This window comes from Aspergillus glaucus (genome assembly GCF_001890805.1).
Source record: "Aspergillus glaucus CBS 516.65 unplaced genomic scaffold ASPGLscaffold_43, whole genome shotgun sequence".
Lineage (NCBI taxonomy): Eukaryota > Fungi > Ascomycota > Eurotiomycetes > Eurotiales > Aspergillaceae > Aspergillus > Aspergillus glaucus.
Genome location: NW_019170495.1, coordinates 7018 through 29406, shown reverse-complemented (window position 1 = coordinate 29406; position 22389 = coordinate 7018). Strand labels below are relative to the sequence as shown.

The 22389-nt window shown below is 49.1% G+C and overlaps 7 protein-coding genes across 7 annotated transcripts; 2 read left to right on the top strand and 5 right to left on the bottom strand.

Moving 5' to 3' along the window:
* The first annotated feature begins 80 nt into the window (after window positions 1-80).
* Window positions 81-3406, top strand: ASPGLDRAFT_53420 (uncharacterized protein). Its single transcript, XM_022547970.1, has 2 exons — window positions 81-1553; window positions 1610-3406. The coding sequence occupies exons 1-2, from the start codon at window positions 414-416 to the stop codon at window positions 3209-3211; spliced, it is 2742 nt and encodes a 913-aa protein (XP_022395348.1). The 5' UTR covers window positions 81-413; the 3' UTR covers window positions 3212-3406.
* A 755-nt stretch (window positions 3407-4161) lies between these two features.
* ASPGLDRAFT_182230 (uncharacterized protein) lies at window positions 4162-6524 on the bottom strand. Its single transcript, XM_022543019.1, has 2 exons — window positions 6109-6524; window positions 4162-6055 (listed from the first exon to the last, which is right to left on the bottom strand). Exons 1-2 carry the CDS (start codon window positions 6464-6466, stop codon window positions 4350-4352), a joined length of 2064 nt encoding a protein of 687 aa, XP_022395347.1. The 5' UTR covers window positions 6467-6524; the 3' UTR covers window positions 4162-4349.
* A 3616-nt stretch (window positions 6525-10140) lies between these two features.
* Window positions 10141-10749, bottom strand: encC (anthrone oxygenase encC; the record flags this gene model as incomplete). Its single annotated transcript, XM_022543954.1, has 2 exons — window positions 10141-10631; window positions 10689-10749. The coding sequence occupies 2 exons, from the start codon at window positions 10747-10749 to the stop codon at window positions 10141-10143; spliced, it is 552 nt and encodes a 183-aa protein (XP_022395346.1).
* Window positions 10750-10773: 24 nt separating this feature from the next.
* Window positions 10774-11348, top strand: ASPGLDRAFT_53414 (2-oxoglutarate and iron-dependent oxygenase domain-containing protein). The gene is made up of 2 exons (XM_022547968.1): window positions 10774-11218; window positions 11274-11348. The coding sequence occupies exon 1, from the start codon at window positions 10993-10995 to the stop codon at window positions 11170-11172; it is 180 nt and encodes a 59-aa protein (XP_022395345.1). The 5' UTR covers window positions 10774-10992; the 3' UTR covers window positions 11173-11218; window positions 11274-11348.
* On the bottom strand, window positions 10945-11635 carry ASPGLDRAFT_53412 (uncharacterized protein). The gene is made up of 2 exons (XM_022547967.1): window positions 11270-11635; window positions 10945-11218 (listed from the first exon to the last, which is right to left on the bottom strand). The coding sequence occupies exons 1-2, from the start codon at window positions 11388-11390 to the stop codon at window positions 11169-11171; spliced, it is 171 nt and encodes a 56-aa protein (XP_022395344.1). The 5' UTR covers window positions 11391-11635; the 3' UTR covers window positions 10945-11168.
* Window positions 11636-11947: 312 nt separating this feature from the next.
* Window positions 11948-19283, bottom strand: ASPGLDRAFT_138443 (uncharacterized protein; the record flags this gene model as incomplete). The annotated part of the gene is made up of 4 exons (XM_022541610.1): window positions 11948-12337; window positions 12392-18074; window positions 18129-19080; window positions 19157-19283. The coding sequence occupies 4 exons, from the start codon at window positions 19281-19283 to the stop codon at window positions 11948-11950; spliced, it is 7152 nt and encodes a 2383-aa protein (XP_022395343.1).
* A 977-nt stretch (window positions 19284-20260) lies between these two features.
* Window positions 20261-20851, bottom strand: ASPGLDRAFT_86365 (uncharacterized protein; the record flags this gene model as incomplete). Its single annotated transcript, XM_022550382.1, has 1 exon — window positions 20261-20851. The coding sequence occupies one exon, from the start codon at window positions 20849-20851 to the stop codon at window positions 20261-20263; it is 591 nt and encodes a 196-aa protein (XP_022395342.1).
* Between the last annotated feature and the right edge of the window lie 1538 nt (window positions 20852-22389).

Here is a 22389-nt window from a genome sequence, read left to right as displayed (position 1 = left end):
GCTTTGACTGGCTTGTAGAAAATAAAAAAGAACAAAATAAAGGTATGGAATAGTAGTAAAAAGGGTTTAGAACCATCCAGCCTCCCCGTTGCCCGCTGATTCTTCTACTCTTTCTTTCGTCTTTAACTCTTTACCTCTGCCGTGTTTCATCATTGGCACGACTCGAGTCGTGCTGGTCACCTGTTTTCCAGTGTGTTTGTGGTCTTTTCTTTTCTTTTTGTGCTATATATCCCTTGACCGCGTTTTCTTTCATCCCATCTTTTCCCCTGTTTTAACGCTTGTTTGTCCTTGTGCATTGTATACCTGACTCAGATAACCCGCCACCGAGTCTATCAAGGTCATCACTTATCTCTACCTTCTTCTCTTCATTTCAAAATATACCCAGTTTGAAGGCAGTATTAGAAGATATCAAAATGCCTCGCTATCCTACTATCCCCATCGTCCCCGAAAGCGAGACGGACTACTCCGACTCAGACATCTCCTTTGAAGCCCGTTCCCCGCGTCGACGTACGTCATTCAGAAGACGCTCTGTGTCCCGTCAGCGCCAGCCCGACTATAGTCACGCCTACTTGAGCCCGGTCGTCCAGGACCTTGGTGGTCTACAGAGGTCTGCCTCAACGGGCGGCCGTCGACCCAAACTGGCCAACCGTGACCACCGCGACCATCACCGGGAATCGGCGCGAGAGCGGGACCAGCCCCCGCAAATCGTGGTGGATATCAACAATAACACCCGCGACCGCAGTTTGAGCCCGGTCGCCCAGGAGATTGGTGGTGTACAGAGGTCCGCCTCGATGGGTGGTCGTCGACCGAACCTGGCCAACCGCGACCATCATCGGGAATGGGCGCGAGAGCGGGAACAGGAGCAGGAATGTGAGTACCAGCCACCTGCTATCGTGGCGGAATCAGAGCCTCCGCTTGGGCCCCAGAGAGGACGTGGTCGCGCTGACCATGGCGTCTCGTTTTTGGATCGTTTGCGAGACTCTGAACGCAACGATCAAGTCCATGAAGTCGTTGTACGCAGAGACTATGAGCCTCCGGTTGGCGGTCCTAAAGACTTGAACAGTTATCGAGAATACAGCAGGAAAGAAAATAGTAGGATTGACCATGTGTTTCCGGTCGGAGGATATCAGCTTGTCCTGAGTCCGCATGTCGTTAAAGATTCAACAGTGCATTTCGAGATGGATATCGAGGAGGACCTCGAGGCCCAGCTGGAGGAGTTCTCGCGGTTGAAACGACTAGGTCGATTTAGCGCTGCTTGGGAGATGTTCCAAAGCGAGTTGGCAGAGCATACGGCATACTCTTTCCCTGTTCTCATCGAGTATGCAGACATGCTGTATGATCAGGGCCATTATCGCGATTTCCTGGACCTGATGCGCGAGTACAGTCAGCATTTGGCCAAATGGAAAGTCAGTGACAGCGATCAGGTGCTATTCGCACTGAACGAAGCGTTAGCAGAGACGCTTTCCGGCGGGTATCCAGGCATCAGTCGCAGGCGTTATCTTGCCAAAACTGACGAGCTCTTCGCTGCTGAAAGGGATATCGATTGCATAAAGGTATTTACAGGAGTCCCGTGTATTTGGGCCCATATTTCCTTGCTTACTATGTCTAGCTCCAAATCTTGAATCGGCTGCTGAGGTTATGGACAGTGTGTGACAGTGAAAAGCGAAGAAAGAAACAAATTTTTCGCCTTGTTCAGTTGAGAAGCCACCCGGTCACCAAGGCCTTGATTGCCCAAGAGCGCTTCTGGGAGTTCAAAGACTTGATCGTGGAGTTAACAAACTATGACATTGAGGGTGCATGGCTCAATGTTTTCTTGAGCTCTTATGGCAATGATACCTCCCTTCGGGTGCTGATTGAGGACTGGACTTCGGGGGCCTACGATGAATCCTCTTATTTGGCACTGCTCGAAATTCTAGTTGCATTTTCCGGATATCCCATCTCGAAGCAACCGACCTCGGACGATAAAAGCTTGCCAGCATTCGGACGCATCCTCCAATGGGCTCGTCAAGTTGCCAGTACTATCGAGGCAAAAAGCCCGGGCCTGGTCAAGTCACGGCCATATATTCGCTGGATCTTAGCAGAAGCAGAGCATAGCCGTCGACTTGAAGGAGACGTGCTCCGGCGACATCTTTCTCGATTTCCAGGTGTGACGGTCTACAGAAGCCTGCTGCCGATGTACATCCCGAGCGCTTGTGAGAATCCCGGTTGGCCTGCGGTGCATGCGTATCCACAGTATACCAAGCTTGTCCAGATTGCACTCCACGCGGCTCAAGAAAATGGGGATTACCGAACCGAGATCCTATGCCTGCAGGAGTTGATATGTCGATCTTCACACCCGCAGGAATTGTTCGAGCAGCTGATGCAACGACAAAAAGAAGTAGAGGGTAACTCAATTGCATACCAGCAAACCCGCGTGTCAACGTATCTATTAGGAAACAAGGGAAGCTCGGAATCACTGGGGGCCTTGCTAAATGAATACCATTTCGGTGACTCTCCTACTCAAGCTATTTCACGTCGAGCTGAAGAAGGGCTCACCCCGTGGTGTTATGTCATGCTGCGACGGGCATTTGCCATCTACAAGGGGCAGAATAAGGATAAACCAGAAAGCGAGGCCTTTCGTCTTTTATCAGGACTTCCCCATGATGTTTCTTCCATTGTCGATAGGAAAGCCATACTTGTATCCAGGCGGCAGCGCCGAATTTCGATCAGCCTCAGCAGTGACCTGAGTTCCAACTCCGACGTGGAGTATTTCGACTCCCGCGACAGCAGAAGGCAAGCTGAAGCTGGTTCTTCCAGGGAGAGGTCTATGCGTCATAGCAAGATCCCAGAAGCTCCAAAGCCCACTGATCCTCGTCGTCAATCGAAAGCTGCTATTATACTTTCCAAATACGATCCGCTTCGTTCCTTTCGCCAGCGTACCATTGAATCAGACAACAAAATTCACAACAGCACCAAGTTAACGGGCGCAGACGAGGGCATTCAAACCGAGGATCCAGGTGATAAACTTACCGCAAAGCCGTATGTCGTTGAAGATGAATTAGATACTGAAATCAAAGGAGATCCAAAAAATTCCAGTGCTAGGAACCTAGATCCAGCTGAAGAAGATGGATTACAAGAGCCGGGGTGGCCTCCGGCAAATCTTCTTGAAGGTAAACCGCCGATGCAGCCACAAGTCGACGAGAAATCACCCTCGCCTCCAGAGTTACCATAATGATGTTCCAAATGAATAGAAGAAATACCCAGGTTTCCGTTACAAAGCTGCAAATTGGGCTGAGAGCTTCCCTCAATCTAGAAGAAGCCTCTCGTTCTAAGAATTTCAACTCAATATTATTCTTCTTTAAAATGTAGTGTCTTGCATTTCTGTATATCTATAAAGCACCTGATATAACTCCAAATTATAAGAACTGCATCTAATATTACTTTGTTTCTATACTCGGAACGCGGATGAGTGGAATATCTTGGTGAATCATTATTGTCGCGTGGATAATGCAAATTGAGTTCCATACAAGGCTTGAGGAGCTGATAATCATCTCACCACTGTATTTGTAGGGTATAGTCACCACAGGCGGGACTTCTACTTTCCTTCAGCGAGAGCAGGAATTGTGCTCTGTCTGAGACCTCTTGAGGATCCTCACGAAACCCATCCCGAGGTCCAGACCTCCCGACCTGCCGAATCGAAAACGAAGAATTTGAAAATTGTGCCGTCGCACAAAATGGCCAGGACTGGCGGTCAACGGCCTATGCTTGCAAACACTGGCAAATAGTCTTGAGGCCACCGCCGCCCTAGAAGGACTCAAAGCTGTCCTCACCAGCACACAAGCCACATTCACACATAAGCTATACATCCTCTTAGACCAACCTTGAAGTAGCCCGCCAATTACAGGGCTCACCTGCAGGCTCAAGCCAAGAAACCTTCCAGGCATTCAAAGAACTCGCAGAATCCTGGCCATCCCAGGCCATCAGATGCAGGGCCACAACACAACACCATAACCCCCGAATACTAGCGCAGAGAAGAAGCGGCTTGCCGGTGATTAGTCTAGGGAAGCATTGCGAAGGTTTATATGAGTGGATATTACATATCTAAATATACAAGAAAAGTTTTGATTCCGAGACGGCCGGAATAAAGTAATCAAGACACTACTCTTCGCATTGAAGCTGTATGTCCACATGAGTTTACCGGGGTCTTCGCGGGATTGAGAAGCTGGAGTTAGACCTTGCCAACTCCATGGGACTAGGAAATCTCAATCCAATTCGACAGGGTAATGTTTTGTTAATAGGATCTTTTGTATTAGGAATTAGAGTACCTGACACAATTATATCAGAACCTATTTGAGTTCGGACATGCATATTCAGAACATCCCCCCTCCACCTGAATCCATACCACCCAAGCCTTGACAAAAGCCCGGTCGGCCACCGCGATGCTTCCCAGGCGCTTCATCCCTCGTCGCCGCAGACACGCATCCACCTCGCCCGACGCTCTCTCGGCCTATCCCCGCAACGCAGTTCCCCGGCGCACCTGGAGCCACATTCATGTATAAGGGATCAAACGGGTAGATGTCCCCATGAACCCCCGGGTCACGCATGTAGGAGCCATATTGTGGTGCATCGCAGAGGACACCCCAAATGCGGACCTGGGATGGGATTTCAACCCCTTGACTTGCCGGCTCTCTGCTCAGCCTGCGAGATGCTTTTTGGTTCCGTTTTCTTGCATTCTCCCAGTTCTTTTTTAACTTGTCTGCTTTGATCTCTGAGGCACGGGGTGAGGCTTGGCCTAAAGTGTGGACTGCATTGTGGGAGGAAATATGAGGTTTGGTGTCACCTTGGACATCAGTACTAAGGCTCGAAGCATTTGCCCGTGCCGTCAAGGAAGATGATATCGACGTGAGAGACGACAAGCTTTGAAAGTGGGATTCTCGGATGGCTTCACAGTACCAACAGGTACATTCGCTGTAGATCTTTCCACCAGTCAACTTTTCATATTGCTTCGACGTCCATTCAAAGGCATCAGATATTTTGTTCTCGTCGACCTTGTCATCGTGGTCGACCAAGGTGTTCTTGATTCGATTCGTCGAGAACGCGTAGTAGCGAGCTGGTGATAGCTGATGAGTATGCCAGGCGAGATCAACATCCAACGTTGGGACGACAACATGGTCTGGGTTTTTGACCATGATGTCCCAAAATACCCCGTATTTCGCAATAAGGTTTGACAAGGTCGATAAGAGACTTGGAGACTGGATCCAGTTCAGCTGCTCCATCTGTTCGATGAACGCCCCTTGTCTGATAACCGCCCCAACTAAGTCCAACGAAAACGGTGATGCGTTATCCCAGTAACTCGACATCATCCGGCGGATAAAAATACCCTCAGCGCTACTGAGGTCCGCGGGTAGAACCGTCTCGTTCACCTGGCGCAGCAAGCGGCGGTTTTTCAACGACCGTTCTAATAGATTACGGATACTTTCAATGCTGTTGTCCCCTCTTTCCGCGGGGTCTGTTAGTTGCAACAGCTCAACTTTGATGCCATTCGTAATAAGCCGATTGGGGAACGAACTATCCCTGTTACTCTTTTCTGCAGGAGTACCACGCAAGCTGAGCAGCGTGCCTGGCATGGGAGTCCCATCTTTTAACAAAGCTTTCATATCGTGCCGGAAATAAGATACTTGAAGGTTGGCATGCGTGATACTAAACTTGCACGCCGGACACTGAACCCGGAACGACTTGTCTGCGAATCCAGTGCAATGGGCAAAGGCGACATCGGGATCGCAACCGATACTCGTAGCGGTCGTCCATGGCGCATCGAGTTTTCCTTTGCACCGTAGACACGTTAGTATCTTTGAAGGAGGGCCTTCGAGGTTATCCCATGAATGGCCGGTTTGGGCCTCGAAGTGCCAGATTGCCTTGTTTCCTGGGTAGTAGCGGTATGTTTTCTCTTCGATGCATGATTCTACAGCTTCCCAGGGTAGTCCTGAAGTCCAGAATCCCATTTTGGATAACCGCATGCAGTCCGCGAGAAGGGATCGGGGGTGAAGCATGTACGAATGCCATACCATGAGTACATCTAGAATATAGTTAGACATTTAAACCAATACAGACAGAGATAATACGACTCACCAAGCGGTGGTAATGTATCAACCGTCCAAGAAATCTCCGCCGTCCCTTCACTAACAGGCACACAACTCTCCCACCAGGCCATAAATCTATCCACCGCTTTAGACACATAAACTGCCCATCTTTTCTCCCTGATCCTGGCCCTGGCGAGATTTCTCTTTTCTCCTGAAAATTCACGAGCCTCGCTGTCGTTGATCCCGAAAAGTCTGTCGCTGGTGCTGATGTCGTGTCGCAGTTTGGCAATTGCTGCGAGGAGTTTCAGATGGGACACGCACTCTTTGACTGTTATGGTTTCCTGGTGGTTGTTTCCAAGTTGATGGTGATTGGGGAATGGGGAAATAGATATGCTTGCTCGCTTCATTGTGTATGCACTTGGTTTTCAATCTTGTTGGTGTTTTCCCTGAAAGGACGATATTTCGAAATAATTTATATGATATGTTTCGAAAACAAAATTTCGTCAAAGAAAACAGCAGGCCTTTGTCTATTAAACGTAAGCAAGGCTGCGGATGATCATCTACGAGGCACAGCACGTATATTACAGCCACTGCCAAGGAACCAGGGATTGGCAACCATATATATATAGAAGCATTTCTAGTACATATATCAACGCCCAATCTATGGTATATGAAAATCTTTGTGGAGTCCATGTATCAATGGGCGAGATCTATCTTGTTCTAAGCCCAGCGATGCCAGCAAAATCAAATAACTAAAAAACGAAAGAAAAACAAAGTTCGAAGATGTTCCATGGATTACTGCCAAGACTTCAAGGGAAAATAAATGGCCTCGTTTGTTGTGGTTGGACAGCAAGCTTTTACGCTTGGAAAGTACTTGATTTCCACCCAGCAAGAGGCCATTATCCAATATATTCCTGTCAATTGAGAAACACCACTTGACTACAAATACTCTCATCGCAGTTTACCAATCAGCTGATTATGTCTGAAGACCCTACGACTGATCACTGGCCATGTTACTGCGTTATTGATTGATTTTTATGAATACCATGCAAACTTGGCTTCCATGTACTCCCTGAATCACCGGCCTCTTACTTCTTGAACATTTCAAAGGGCCAGACCGCACTCGATTCACCTTCTGCAGCCTAACCACCGGAGCATGAGGACAAGCATTGTTGCTACGTTAGTGCTCAATACCTCTCCATCCCAGAGGCCGCGTACCGTAACTTCAACTTGACCGCCGTCTACAGATTGCAAGTTATGTTCCCATGGTTCAGGCTCCACAGATCGAGATATGTAGTCGTGATACGGGCATTGAGTCATCTCTAGAACGCAGTTACAATCCCCGGGAAGGCCCACGTTAGCTTATGGAGAGCCGGCTTAGGATGGAGCCTGGGAACGAATAAAAGTTGTGATAGATAACACAAGCCGTGGATATAGAGAAGTATCTTTGCCTTTCAGGGTTAGCTCTCTACAGCATAATAAACACAGCTTTCTGGTATGATAGGCGGGCGTAAACGATGGCTGCGTACGGGGAGGGGCGACCTTGCCAGATCGCCAGAACTCCCACGTTGCTTGAGGTGTTCGCATGAAAGATTCTCCGTAGTTCCACGCGACTGCCGTAGTTATGGCCATTACTGTTACATTTCTGCCGGGATTCTAGAGCGGTGAGATGAGAGTAGTTTGGCGTGTTTCAGATTAGAGTTCGCGACTTAATTCAAGAGAGTACAGAGGTATAGTTAACTGATTTTGAAAACTACTGTATCATAAATTTTGCTCAGAATTACCCGCCTCCAGCGTCATTTTATCCTTTTTCGGCCAACTAATTCTATCAAGAATTTAGCGGATCATTTCCCGCACGATGCTTAGAGCCTAGAGCAACACAGAGGAAAGCGAGTCGAACAATCAGAGGCCAAGGATGACATGTTGACTGCCTACGAAAAACCGAAGACTTCGTGCAGGTCCTTGAGACTGTTGGCTTCAGTGCTGACCTTATTCAACGCTCAATTTCTCAGAAGTCTACAAATTCCAGTCTAACGACATATCGCTGTTCTGGCTGTGATAATCAGTGGCAACTAGAGAGCTCAGTTAGCTTTTCCTACTGCCATCTATGCGGATACAGAAGGTCCAATTGGAAATCATGTATTGTCAAGAAGTGATGTTCCTTTCTCTTACAGTTGGAGCGTTTCTCACGCGATACATCTCTCACCAAATCCCTCCATATAAAATTAAAAATGATTACATGACTAGTTGGTTGAAACTGGGAGAATGTTTAAAAACGTGTGCGAGACAACTTCAAAAGCAAAAAAAAAAAAAAGCTGGCGGAACGCAACAACGGACAAGCTATATCTGTACATAAAAGGCCCGGCTTCTCTCCTTTCCTTCTCCATGTTAGTATTTCGTCAGATAGTCTACCAATAGATTCATATTGCTCGAGACTGTCACAGACAACCTGTTTTACAGCCTGGAAATCGTGAATGGGTCACATCAATTAAATGTACAAGTGCTTCAGGGTGGGCCTTGACTCCATGCATTATTTTCAAAGGCAAGGTCTTCATCCAATCTTGGTTTGAGGACCCAACCTTACCACGGGATTGACGCTTTGAACTTATCCCAAATGGATGGACTTCTGATGAAATCGGGCTTTGGTGGCTTCAAAATCTCTTTATTCCGTCGATAATTGCTCGTACAAAAGGGAAATATCGGGCTTTTGATCCTTGATGGCCATGGTGGTCATTTGACACCGAAATTCGATGAAATTTGCAGTCAAAATGATATTGTTCCAATCTGTATGCCAGCACATTCATCACATCTTTTACAGCCGCTCGATATCGGTTGTTTTGCGGTGTTAAAGCGATTGTATGGTGGATTGGTTGAAACCAAAATGCGTCTTGGCATCAACCATATTGATAAACTAGACTTCCTTGAGGCCTACCCATACGCACGAATCGAAGCTTTTAAACCTGAGACTATTGAACATAGATTCGCAGCAGCTGGTTTAGTGCCTTTTGACCCCGAGCGGGTGCTTTCAAAGCTCAATGTTCGGCTTCATACGCCAACCCCCCAGAAGCCAGGGTAGTGAATAGTGATTGGGAGCCAAAAATGCCTTTGAACTGCATGCAATTATAAAAGCAACCCTCATCAATTAAAGTATTGCTTCGTACGAGATCAAGAAGCCCACCAAGTCCGCTTAATACCGCGATAAATCAGATTCTTAAAGCGTGCCAAATTGGCATGCAATCAGCTGCTATTCTTGAGAAAGAAGTAAGCGATTTACGTGCTTTGAATGTGAAGCAGAAGCAAAAGCGTACTCGATCTAAAAGGCAAATACCTCATGAAGGTGGTCTCTCAGCTCCAGAGGCTCACGAGCTATTTGTGCAGCCAGAAGCAGCAATTGAAGCACCAGCACCCCCCAAGCCAAGACAGCCTTCACTACCTTTACAGCCGCGTACGAGGGCTTTACCGAAGTGCGGTACCTGTGGAAATAAAGAACGTAAGAGAAATGCATGTCCAGATAGACCTAAATAGCTAGTTTTGTTAATTAATTGGCGTTTTGGTTGGAATAAATGCATTTAAATACTATAGATGGGGGTTGGGTGCGTAACTCGCTTACCGATTACGTTATATGACGATCAAAATGGTCGTTACTGGAGGCATTAATACTATCTATACACACCTGTAAATTAGACTCCGTCCAGTAGTTTCAGTCTTGCTGCTATCGACATTCGCTCCGATAGTGGGGTGAGTGAGTGTAAGCGCAATTGCGTCAAGTGACTATCTCATCTAACTCCGTGCTTGACACGACCTTTGCCCCACCTCATGCCCACTACCATCTGTATCCGGCCTGTAGATTGCGACGTACGTAAGCTTTGCCTGAATTTATACACTATGGAATGCGGTATACCAAGAAGCATGAAACTATGGTTTGTTCTGACTATGTCTGCTTGAAAGAAAATATACCAACGGCGTTTCTTATTGTGGTGGGATATCTTACAAGATGTAGACCACAGGTAACCCAACTCCTACCGCTTCTGATATACCAAAGCTCTTCTACCATAGCTCGGCCTCACAAGGCTTGAAAATTTCATTCATAGTGCGTAATGGCCAGTAATCCCAGAACACCCGCAGTCATCGGCAGCAAGGCACGAGTCAATGTCAAAGCCTTCCAACGTCTCAGAAGTCTTTCGTTCGACTCTTGGTCAATCAAGTCTTCCGGGCGTTTCTCACCAGACGCAGAAGACGACGAATAGTGCTTGGCTTCTGCCGCTCTCTTTAATAGCTTGCGGTTGCTGTCCTCCATGAAGATGAGCGTGTAAGGAACAATCCCCATGACCAGTGATGCGGCAGCGCTGTACAGCAGTATCGGTATTCGTGTCGAGGTTTGCTGGCTATTGGCACCCCAGGCCGTGTATGCGAAGGCGACTGTGGTCAGAACGGCAATCTTCGGGCTATTTGCGTGTCCTTGCTCATACACTCGCCGCCAGACTTGAAGCATTGCGTGAGAGGAGGTGCCATCTTCTGAGATGGATTTGAGCAGTGCCGGAACTGTAGCTGATCCATGGGCAGCAATACCACCTGTGATAGATCAGTATTATTCTGTGTTGGGCAGATGGTGTATGCGAAGGAACACACCTGATAAAAAGAGGGCGCCAGTGACTGCGACAATTTTGATGACGCTCTGATAAGTTGACATTATAGCAATAACTCACAAGTGGCAGTTTGATTGATCCTATATTTCCTGTGGTGTGATAGTGTAACAGACAGAAAGCAAACAGACAGAAAGCAAACAGAGAGAAGGAAAAAGCAAAGGGTGCTTAGTAAAGGTTGTGTCAAGGGACTAACTATGCCGAACCAATGTACAATGGCTTCATTTCCTGTATAAATACAGCCTCCGCCTACCTGCTGTATATGCTCATCATTTCTTACTCCCATCACTATGGCCCACCCACAAGAGCCCCCAATTCTTGACTTCTCTGTCTTCTACGGTAGCGACTGTCAAGCGAAAACCAAGCTAGTACAAATTGTCCGGGAGTGTTGCTTGAAAAATGGCTTCTTCCAAATCACCGGCCACCGCATCTCCCGGGAGCTGCAGCGCCGTACGATGAGCTGCGTCTAACGCTTCTTCGACCTCCCGCTCGAGGAGAAATTGAAGATTGATCGAAGTATTTTAAAGAACTCTAATCCTTGAAGAGCATAGCATTAACATTCATAAGTTAGAACTGCTGCAGACGCGCGTTTGACGACGTGGTCGTGCAGGATCTTGTACTCCCGGCCGGTGAGGCACAGACGGAGGGCGTCGCGGGCGACTGGAGGGATTTCTGGGTCTGCAGACATGGTGGGTGGATTAGAGCGGCATTTGATGGATTAATGTGAGTTGAGAAAGAGAGAGAGACTGAGTGAGTGAGGAAGAAGGAAGAGAGATGGAGAGATGGTGAGATGAAGTGGCACAATTCACCGCCGTGATCCGACCTCGGCAACTCCATTCGATGCCTTCAATAGCAGCGTTAATGTTGTTTGCTTAATGAGATACAAGAAATGCTGATAGATATAAGGAGAATGGTTGCTAGATCGCGTTTACATTCTTATACAAATCCATGAAATTCATGTCTATTGCATTCATGTATTCCTCAAACAACCATCCTAACACTCGCACGTAAAACCATGCCCGAAGCATACACCATACAAAACAGTACATGGAAAGGGAATATTAAACCAGTCTGTTGAAAATAAAAGAAAAGAATAATGCTACATAAGTAGAACGAAACACATAAATTCGGATCATCCGCGCCATGCAAACAAATTACGTCGTATCACATCCTGCAATCCTGCGCCATAACACTCCAATGACAGAGGGAAATAGAAGAAGAAAAGAAGCCCCTCGAAACCACCGATTACCAGAAACTGCACCACCCGATCCAGTGCTGGCAGATATTCTCTACATTCGTCGACTGCGCCAGCAATTTGTCCACCTGGTCGCTCACGTTGAGTTCCTCGTACAGCCTAAAATCACGGCCGGTCAACTTCTCCTTGACGCGGGCGAGAACCTGCAATGCGCGTGCGTTCTGGAGTTCCCGGGCTTCGTTGGGGATGCCTTCTTGGGCATCTAGGATTCCGCCCTCGAGAATCGATGGCCGGCGTTGACGCGAGTAGTTGCTGGGCTGGACGCCGTGTTCCGTGTTGAGATTGCCAACCATGGACTGTCGTCGTTCGGCGGCAAATGGTATTCGGTCTGGTTCTTCGCGGACTCCCAGACGCCAGTTGATCAGGGGGTCGTGGATGAACTATAGTGCATTAGCTCCAGAACACCTGGAAAAATAAAAGAAAAAAGAACTTACAGCTTCCAAAACAGCCATCAACGAATCCTTGTTCTCCCTCAGAACACGCATCACTACCTCACAGGTAATCCGATAACTACCCTCAATATTACTGACCTCCATAGCGAACGTCAACATCCGAGTCAACCGGAACGGCACCCGCTCAGGATACTTCTCCCGATGCATCGCAACCTCGAAGCAGTCACCAAAATCAATGTGAACCACCTTGCCCGTAATCCGGTCAAGAAGCAAGTTAGACGGGTGACGATCACCCAGTCCGAGAATATAACCGACCATGGACATGACACCAAGCGAGCGCGTGTAGTTCGTCCGCCGCTCGAGCCAGGCTTCTGAGCTTCTACTCTTGAGCCATAGTACGCGGTACAGATCCTTTCCGGTCGTATTGTCCATGGCATATCCAAAGACCTCGACCTTTTGCATAAGTGTGAGATTGTCGTAGTCAGGCGCCATCTGGAGCATGATCCGGTGCTCAATGTTAAGCAGGATGCGGCGACTTTCTCGGTATTCCTTGATGAGCGCATGTAACGTGTCACTGTTGGACACCCATCCCAGGAGACCAGAACTCTGCGAGAGCGGAATGGCCGGGAATTGCTGAATGGAGAGATGACGCTTGAAACTCTCACCGTCGTTATCAAGCAACGTGTTGACAAGGCCAAACAATTGCATAACTCGCTCGTCCTGTCTGATATCTTCATGTCCCTTAAGGAGATACATGTAAGAACTTCCGTCGCTGCCCTTCAGCGTCATCCGTCTTGGCCGCTTCTTGGTCTGAAGGACATGTAGAATGGGGTCGAAGCTGATGATCCGGATAATGGGCCTACCGCTCTGATAGGTTCCCGGAACAGCCAGATCAAGATCCGAGCAATCCTTAAGCTTGGGCGAAACATATTTCAAATCGAGAGTGGACAACTGCGGCAGCTGTCGGCTGATCTTCCGGAACACGGTGTAATACAGATCCCAAGCCTGGTTCAGATCACCAATTTCCTCAGTCTCGCGATAAAGCATACAGTATTGTTTGGCCTCGGCAAGATCACGTCCAAAGGCCTGCGCGAAAGATACCTCCCGCAGAGTCTCAGCACCCTGATCCAGCATGTCATGCAGCGGCGCCAGGGTCGCAAACATTCCCTCCACATTGTGGTCGCCAAAGTAAAGACGGGAAGCTTCTTCCAAGCCTTCGTGCCAAAGCTCGTGCCACAAAACGGCAACCCGGATCAGTTCGTGGCTTATAAGATCGGCTTGCTCGACCAGTCTTGCGCTATGCTGCCGCATATTGTCCATGATATTGCTGGCGGATTGAGACCGTCTGGTAACGTTTGATTTCATGGCAACCGTCAATGGATATACAAGCGCCTGTGGGTGTGTCTTTCCCACTTCGGCCAGCAGTCGATGGACGGCACTTCGGACTCGGAAATTAGGCTGGTTGATCCGCGCAATGAGTTGCGGAGTAACCGCGAGCCAAGTGTCAATGTTCACAGTCGTGAAGCCTTCTGTCACGACGCCGTTGACATCCTGGTCGCCGCCGTGGGTAAACCAAAGAGTAAGCAATCGCAAGGTGTCCTGCAGCGAGGACGTCGATGACAACGTGATGGACCGTAGGAAGCCACGGATAGCAGGGATCACATGCTCTGTCACAATATGCTGGGGAACCATGACGGGCGGCTGTCCCTCCCGGTTGGCCTGGCTAGCAATGGTAGTAACAACCTCAAAGTTCGCCAGTGCCCAGGAATGCCACGCCTTGTACGAATCACGGTTGTATTTGGTTGCGGCAGAGTAGGCATCCAACACCTCGCGATCAAGTTCTGGCCTCCACTCACCGCGTTGCAAGGCCGTCTGCCATTCTCCTTGTCTGAGATAGCTCTTCGCGAGCAGTCGCCTGAGTTTGTTCACATCACCAACTCGTTCACGGGGACCAACAATATCCGCATGATTCGCGTCTACGATGCCATTCACACCGTTAACCGCATGATCTGTTTGCGATAACAGGAAAGCATTGAAACGCGTAAAGTCTTCCGTCAAGTTCGCATTGAACTCTCTCAACATTGTTAGAGAGTCGCGCTGGCGGCCCATCGCCCAGCTGAACTTCAATCGAGCGTAAGTGACTTCGGGAGGAGCAATAGCGCGGGTGCCGTTGCCGTCAGAAACAACCGTCTCCAGTGATTGAAGAGAGCGTTCTGCAAGACCCATACGGTTGGATTTGCGGCAAAGGTTGGCGAATTTGATCCACATATCAAGATTCTCGCGGGGCGAACTGACAAGCGCCCTAACTTTAAGCATGCGTTGCCACACTTCGACATTCTGCTGACACCCAAGCAACCGTTTGTTCCAGGTGTGGCGCATGGCGTCCTGCTTCTCAGGATCGCCGATGTTCTGCTTGTACGTAATGATTTCCTCAAGTTCGGCCAGCATCTGGACGCGAACCACAACGTTATAGGCACGGTTATACGACTCTCCAAGCAAGGCCGAAAGTTCCGTGTCCAGGCCGTTCCGTGCCTTCTCGATATACATGGTCGCTTCGTCGAACTGGTTCCGATGAATCGTAAGGATAGCGCCAAAGAACGATCGATCTGGAGACTGCTCCTTCATGACACCCAGATACGAGTCCATCAGTTCCCATTGTCCCCGACCCCAAGCGGCGGCAGCAGCCAGAGGAGCAATGGCTCTCCGATGTTCAAGGGACGCTTGGTTCCACTTTTCTTGGGCAAGGTCCGACAACACCTTCCACTCTCCAAGAGCATGCAAACACCGCATCTTGCCCATCGTAACCCCAAATGAATCAGGGTCAATCCTTTCCCGTCGTTTGTAAGAAGCAAGAGCTTCCTCCCATCGCTGGAGTTTTTCGAACCAGGTCTCCTTGAGCTCCACATCACGGTAAGCTTGGGCTTTGTGGAGAATACCGATGGCAGCGTCAGACTGCTGCAGTTGGTTGTTGATGGTGATCAGTGCCTCCACTGCTCCTGAATTCTGATCTTGTTCGAATTCAAGTTCCTTGTAATGGAGAGCCTTCGCGAACGCATGGCATTTCGCAGCATACTTGCCTAACGTACGAATATCAATCGGCAGCGCCTTGTCATCATGTTCCATGAACTCGGCGAGATTGAGAAGAATTTGAAGAATCTCAGGTGGAATGTTCGGAGAGGTGAGCGCCTTCTCAATCGACCGGACCAACTCTTCTTGGTATTGGTCATACAACTCGGTCCAACACGACACGAAGGCAGCGTTGAACAGATCTCTTGCGAGTGGCTGGTATATACCGGCCAAACTGGCGCACGCGCGGAGTGCAGGGGAAGGCGACTCCTTTAGAAGTTCAACACTGAAACGACGGATCCATTCCTGCCAGTCCTCGCGTGTCGACTTCTGAGATGCATCCCAGGCATTCTTGAGATGCTGCTGGTTAACCACCATTTTCTTTTGGCCGATTTCAGCGAAACTTGTGTCATCTCCTAGGGTCGCGTAGTTCTCGTCAGGGTTCAGATCTTGCGGGAGTAGGTCTCCCTTTTGCAATTTTGTCACCAGGATCTGGTAGTTGACGTGGGTGATCTGGTTAGTCTTCAAAACCCTATTCAGAAGATGAATATAATGAGTAAAGTCCTGTCCGAGCTGGAAGATGAGAGCGCAAATACAGTCCATTGCAGGTTGGCGCAAGGAACGTTCACTGGCACCAACAACTCGGGACAACGAATGAACCATCAGAGAGGCGAAGTCAGAAACATTGACCTGACGCGAGAGTTTTGTAAGGCTTTCAATAGCAGACTTTCGGATACTTGGTGGATTTTGAGTCCCGTCAAACAGGCGGACAATGGACGGAACAATCAAATGCATATACTCTTCCCCGCTCGATCCAAAGATCAAGAAGGAATGAAGAATTCTCTCTGACGGCTGACGAAGCGGCGTGATGTCATTATCGAGGGTATCCAACATGGGTGGGACAAGGCTAGCGAGATATTTTTTAAACTCGCCTTCCAAGGACAATGCAATGGCCTCCATGAGGGACAGAATCGTAGCCTGTACTGGGTAGGATGTTTCCCAGAAATCACGAATAACATCAATGATTCCCGGTAGGAAGGCACGGATATGTTGCCGTACAATGTTAACCAAAATGGCCATTTGGTTGAAATATGATTCGAGACGGCTATGGGGGAATCCTCTGATGACTGCTATGAAGCCAGGGATAATCTGCCCCAGGAAGGGAACACATTTCAATCCCAGGGTCTTGAAGATGGTAACAATTGCATCAATTACCGCAGAATGATACTGAGCCAGAGAATTCTCCCGCAGGATGTTCTGCATGAGGATGTTGATAACAACCGTGGGATAGTACTCTTCATTAGACGGCGTGAGTCCTTGCATGATCAGGGCAACATCGGAAACCTGCTGCACCTCGTTGATGTGATGGATGTCTGGCGCATCTTCGCTGATTTGCTGATACTTGTATGGATCAAGGGCACCAAGGATTCCCAGGAGTTTGATGGTCTCCTTACGGAGAGACCCAGTCTGTTCCGTCTTGATGATATTGATGAGTACAGCGAGGAGATGAGGATACTCGATATATGGGTCTATCACGTAGCCAGAGTTACTGGCTAATTGACCAAGCGTTCGCAACGCCGATTCCCGCTTTGCATGTGAAGATAGATCTTGGAGTGAATCCAAGATAATCGGCATCAGCTGTGGCAGGTAATGGTTCATTTCACCTCCCCCGACGTTCGCAAGTTCACCTACTGCTTTCAACGTTGTCGAGACAACTCCCGGGTTGGCATCCGTCGCCTTGAGAAGCAGAGTAGTCACCATAGGGTCGACATACGACCTAATCAGTTTCGTTGCATTCGAGACAAATAGGCTGATTAGCCGGGCACTCTCTTCCTTTTGGCGAGCTGTACTGGCAAACCCAAGGCCGGTTAAGAGGTTGACAAGCAGCTTCCGCAATGGCGGGAAAACATAAGCCGGATTGACGCTGGAAAGCCGTCCGATTATACAAATCGCAGCTTCTCTAACAGAGAATGTCTCATCGTTGACGGCCAAGAATAAACACCGGATGTTCTCAGGCCTCGCCAGATGACGGTCAAATTTCCGGTCCAACGACCATAACACGGTACGCCGGATTTCTGGGCCAGGATCCCCAATGCCAACAGTTAGGAGCTTGTCAATCACCTCACTAACAACCTGGATTGAATGACTGCTGGTTTGGTTGATGATGGGGTCGTGGACAAATAGTTGGCAGCAAGTGAGCGCAGAGGCTTTCCGGATTTCCGGGTTGTCATTCTCCACGTAGTTAATGGCGACATCCCGCACAAATTCATTCAGGATGTGGCCAGAGAAATCAAAGCTTCCCAAGGTATGGAGAGCCAGAGCAATTTCTGAGTCGGAGTGCAGCTCTTGGGGAGCAAAGTCCTTTGCAAATGAGGGCATAGGTGGAAGTCTATTTTCCGGGCATCCAAGAGGCCTAAACGGCGTTCCGCAGAGGATGATACTCAGCATGTCCAGCAGCTTCTCTTGGATTGTGGGCTTAATGGGTGGGATATAATGGGCCATGTCCACAAGGGCTTGTGTCAGTGACTCGCTCAACCCACATGCAAAGATTGGGTCAAGCAACGCTTCCATGTATTTGCTAAGCGCTTGTCCGACAGCGAGTGACAGCATGCTGATACATTCAAACATCGGTGCTTCATTGACCGCAGATCGGTTACGTCTGTGATTGTTAGCGGACTTGAGACAATACTTTGGGTGGAGGGTCTGAGCCTACGCTTTCATGGCCAGTCCTTCTCGAATATATATGATTATTCCATCGAGGTACTGCGCGATTACCACCCCGACCGCATTGGCAATCTTTCCAATAGCAATGAACGCTGAATTCCGTTCCTTATCCCGTTTGAGCTGTGCTTGTAGGTAAATCATGAATCGATGGAGGTAAATTTCGGTAAAGTCAACGGGGGCGTAGGATGCGAGGATGGGGATCGTCAAGACGACTTGGGTGCGGATTTTAGGATCACGATGATCCTTTAGACGGAGAACGATTTCGCACGCATTTCGGTAGTGTTCATTCATGAACATGGCACCCTTCAGCAGAAGCTCTTTGAGGACCAAAAGCGACCCATGAATCCAGTCCACATGGTTCGACTTCAGCCCCAGCAACGCCTCTTCGTAGATTCGTGCAAACCACAACTGTCGGACCTGTATGTCTCGCGCCGCGATAATCTCGAAGCACTCGCTGACTGCTTCCGCCGCCGTCTCCCGGATAAGCACCTTGGGGTCCCGCAGGGCGACCCAGATGAGCTCAAAAATCTGCGGAACAAAGCCATAGAGAAGAGTCGGCGAGCCTTTCGCCAGTTCCCGCATCACGAGTATTGCCGCGAAACGTCTGCTTTCCTGTCGTTCAGACTGAAGCCACTCCAGAGCCGACTGGATTTCACTCTCGACCAACTCCGCAGTGAGAGCTCCGCCTGGCTTGGCTAAACGGCCCAACGCCCTGGCCGCATACGTCAGCACCAGGGTATCGTTGCTTCTAAGCGCGCTGCGCAGATAGCTGGCGAATCGAGTCGTTTTCTGAGCGGCGTCGACACCATCGAAATCGATTACACGATCGAGAGCGAGCAAACCGCCGATTCTTTCGTTGGTGTCGCTGCCCGTGACGACGAGCTGCGCGATACGTTGACTGACAGCATTGTAGAACTCGAGGAACTTTTCGGGGGACCAGTCTGCAAAACAAGGAAAATCCAAGTGTCAGCAGGGGATACAGCAATCAAAAACAGAGAAGATCAAAAGAGTAAGCACCTCTTGAGATGGCAAGGACGTTATCGTACAGATCGTATGCAGCTCTCACTCGTGCCTCCTCATTCTTCGACTTCAGTTCGACGAAGAGCCGTGAAGTGACGTCCGTGATAGGACCTGCTTGCGCCATGATTGCGGACCACCCGCCAGGATGGACATTTGAAGCTTCAACCTCTTGGGCAAGCTGAGCATAAGAAGAGGGAAAAGCAGATGGTGGGTTGAACTGGTCACTTGGAGGTGGTGAGGTTGGAAGTCAGTCCGGAAGAGTGTGCACGGGCCAGGTCAGATGGTCGGTTGTTGGCCTGGGGCATTCACTGCCAAGGGAAAATATAGAAAATTATAGCAAAAAATAAACATAAATATAAATAAATTATACCATTCTTGATACCATTTGCATTATTATTATGTTTGGGCAAGTGTTCAATCTCGTCTACCGAATGCTCTATCTCTACGCTGGTATGGTAGCAATATGGACTGCGGAATATATCCCTACCAGTCCTTCTATGTGACTGTCTGAGAAGAGGCCACAACGACCCAATGAAAGTATTGGGTACTGTACGCATACTTGGGAGTACTCCCTCGTGGATACACCCACAGCTCCGGTTGTCCATTGTTACTCCGTACATGGGATTCGATCTCGAATTGGCACGGAATAAAATCGATAATGACTAGACTGAACCCACTATCCTCCACCAACCAATAGAAAGTAACATTTTATTGGTCCACCGCTGCTCTTTATCTGATCCGCGGCCTAATCTGTTATCTGATCTGGCCCGCACCCGTCGATTTCTGATTGGCTAAGTTAAAGTGAAAGTGGATCCAAGCGCGTCCTGCGGACAACGAACATTTCCCGCGCTAACCCGTTTGGGACTGATTTCCCCACCTACTCTCTTGCTCCGTTCGCGGACACAAGGTATACAAAAGGGACGGTGACATCCCTCAGCTTCCGATCAAGTTCTTCTTTTTTCTCTTTTCAGTCAACAGTTTCATCCCTTGTGTGTCGACTGCTCCCGCCAATCCCTTTTGCATTCTTCGCTGGGACTGTTAGCGGACTCGACTGTGGCATAGTATTATTTTGTGACGGTCTGATACTCATACAACACGCACTCATTTTACTTCCCATTCCTCGGTCCCGGACAATAATCTCTTCAGAGACCGAGGTCGCCGATGAATCGGTCGGTGATCCAACGTACATCGATGAAAGTCGATTATTAAGGCCCATTTCAGCTCTGGGTCCCACAGAATGTTCTCTGGCCGGAGATCCTGATGGAAGACGCCAAGAGAACGGATTTTCTTCTCGGAGCGTGAAATCGCACGTTGGATGTTTTCGTCGTGCTTGATACGGCCCACACTATCGCCGCCCCAGCCCATGAGGAGCATGTGGCGGATCTCTCCCGCACCATGCAAGAAATAAACTTGGGCCAAGTCAATCCTTCCAGGGAAAACTGGAACTGCAGACCCTTGTACACGCCGAAGAACACGGTAGATCTCCGCCTCACGCGACACCTCCTTCCAAAGCCGCGACGTCGTTCCTTTACCAACAACTGTATAACCGTACGCGGCACAAGTGACCTTGAACGGCGCCCCGTACGACCCACAGCCCCCCCATCGGAGTGCAATCACGATCCAGGTTCTCATCCAACTGCTGCTTGACCATTTGCACCAACTCTTCCACGTTGATCGGGTGTCGGCGGCCATGGCCCCCGGACTGATGGAGCTCCACATTGGGGCAGCGGGCATCCAATGTACCACCCTGCTGCAGACCTAGGAGACACCGCTGTGTACAAAATTCATTGTCATGTGAATGAGATTGACCGCCTGGAGTTCTCTGAGGGTTCGGTTGGGGTGTTGATGTCGATTGTTGAGTGGGAGGAGAAGATGTGATCTGGCTGAAACCCCGCTTCTGTCCCGCGGAAGCAGCAGGATCTGCATCCGAGTCCAAAGAATCCTCCCGGCGGACGACATCAGAAGGTGCACAGCCAGCCAGGGATCGGGTGGGCACTCGACGGCCCTGGGCGATGGGAGATTCGACCGGAGACGACGATGGCTGGTACGCGGACGAAGTCTGTGAAGAGTCCAACAGTCATCCAGTGAATGATTGCCTCGTTTGCAGTGGGAGCAAAATGGTAATCGTCTATTAGATGGTGTTGATTCGCCAGAGGTAGGGGTAAAGGTGTTTGATGATGCATTCCCCCCCTTGTGTGTACCTCGATTGGTTGGACCAGAGGTGAGGTGTATGGGATTCCAAGTATCCTGTCGATAGATGGTGTATGAAAGCTGTCGATATGTGTGTGGTGGAGGTGGTGTACGGCTTTCTATTTGGTCAATCACATCGGCCATATCCATCTCATGAAAGCGGTCTCGTTTAGAGCCAGCAAAGAGACTATCCAACTGAGTACGGACGAATGAGCGTTGGAAGTCACCTAAAAGGATGATGCCTATGTCATGGCATATCTCTGAGACATCATATCCTTTCCGCTCTATCTCAGTGGTTATACGCTGCCACTGCCGCATCATTGCAACAGTGTTGCCATTTGGTTTCAAATTCATGAGCGTTTTGATGAGGAGTAGGCGTTCTTCTGCGGGTGAGACACCATAAATGGTATCTAAATGCAATAGGATCTCGCTTGGGTGTTGAGTATGATCTGTATGGACTTGATGGAGGATATCGAGGGTCAAACGGTCTAAGATTCGGGTATGTAGCAGCTGCTTTGACGTGGTATAGCGAGCTAACTGCAGTGGGGTGTCTTTAGGGACATCATTGGGACAAAGTAAAACATCTTGGGCTCCAATATAGTTGGCATCAAACAGAAGGTTCTTTCTCCATTCAGAGTAGTTATCCCGGCCTTGTAGGCGTCGGGTATCCCGCCAGTGAGTTTTTGCAAGTTCATGGAGTCTCTTTTCTTCCTCTCGGATTTCCTGTTTTTCTCGTTGAATTCGTTGCTCTTCCAGTTGAATTTTCTTTTCCTCACGTTCTATCGCTGATCGACTATCTGATCGCTCAAACAGTTCCGATAGTCGTTCAATGAGTTGACTATCCCCTCCGGAAGATGTACGTTTAGGCTGTCTAGCCCGGCGGAGAGTATCAACTTCATCACGGAGTACACGAATAATTTCATCTCGATCATCTGCGGTTTCTGATCGGCGAGTTTGGTGTTCTGATTGGGTATCAGCCGGCTGGGCGGCTCCTTTGGCGCTCATATAGGCAAGTTCTTGGGGTTGAGGTTGTAGTTGTG

Coding starts and splice junctions, on each gene's coding strand:
- ASPGLDRAFT_53420 (XM_022547970.1), top strand. CDS start 414: ATGCCTCGCTATCCTACTATCCCCATCGTCCCCGAAAGCGAGACGGAC. Junction 1,554..1,609: donor GGGATATCGATTGCATAAAG/GTATTTACAGGA, acceptor TACTATGTCTAG/CTCCAAATCTTGAATCGGCT.
- ASPGLDRAFT_182230 (XM_022543019.1), bottom strand. CDS start 6,466: ATGAAGCGAGCAAGCATATCTATTTCCCCATTCCCCAATCACCATCAA. Junction 6,056..6,108: donor TGATACATTACCACCGCTTG/GTGAGTCGTATT, acceptor ACTATATTCTAG/ATGTACTCATGGTATGGCAT.
- ASPGLDRAFT_53412 (XM_022547967.1), bottom strand. CDS start 11,390: ATGTCTGCAGACCCAGAAATCCCTCCAGTCGCCCGCGACGCCCTCCGT. Junction 11,219..11,269: donor CGCGTCTGCAGCAGTTCTAA/CTTATGAATGTT, acceptor TCTTTAAAATAC/TTCGATCAATCTTCAATTTC.
- ASPGLDRAFT_53414 (XM_022547968.1), top strand. CDS start 10,993: ATGGCCCACCCACAAGAGCCCCCAATTCTTGACTTCTCTGTCTTCTAC.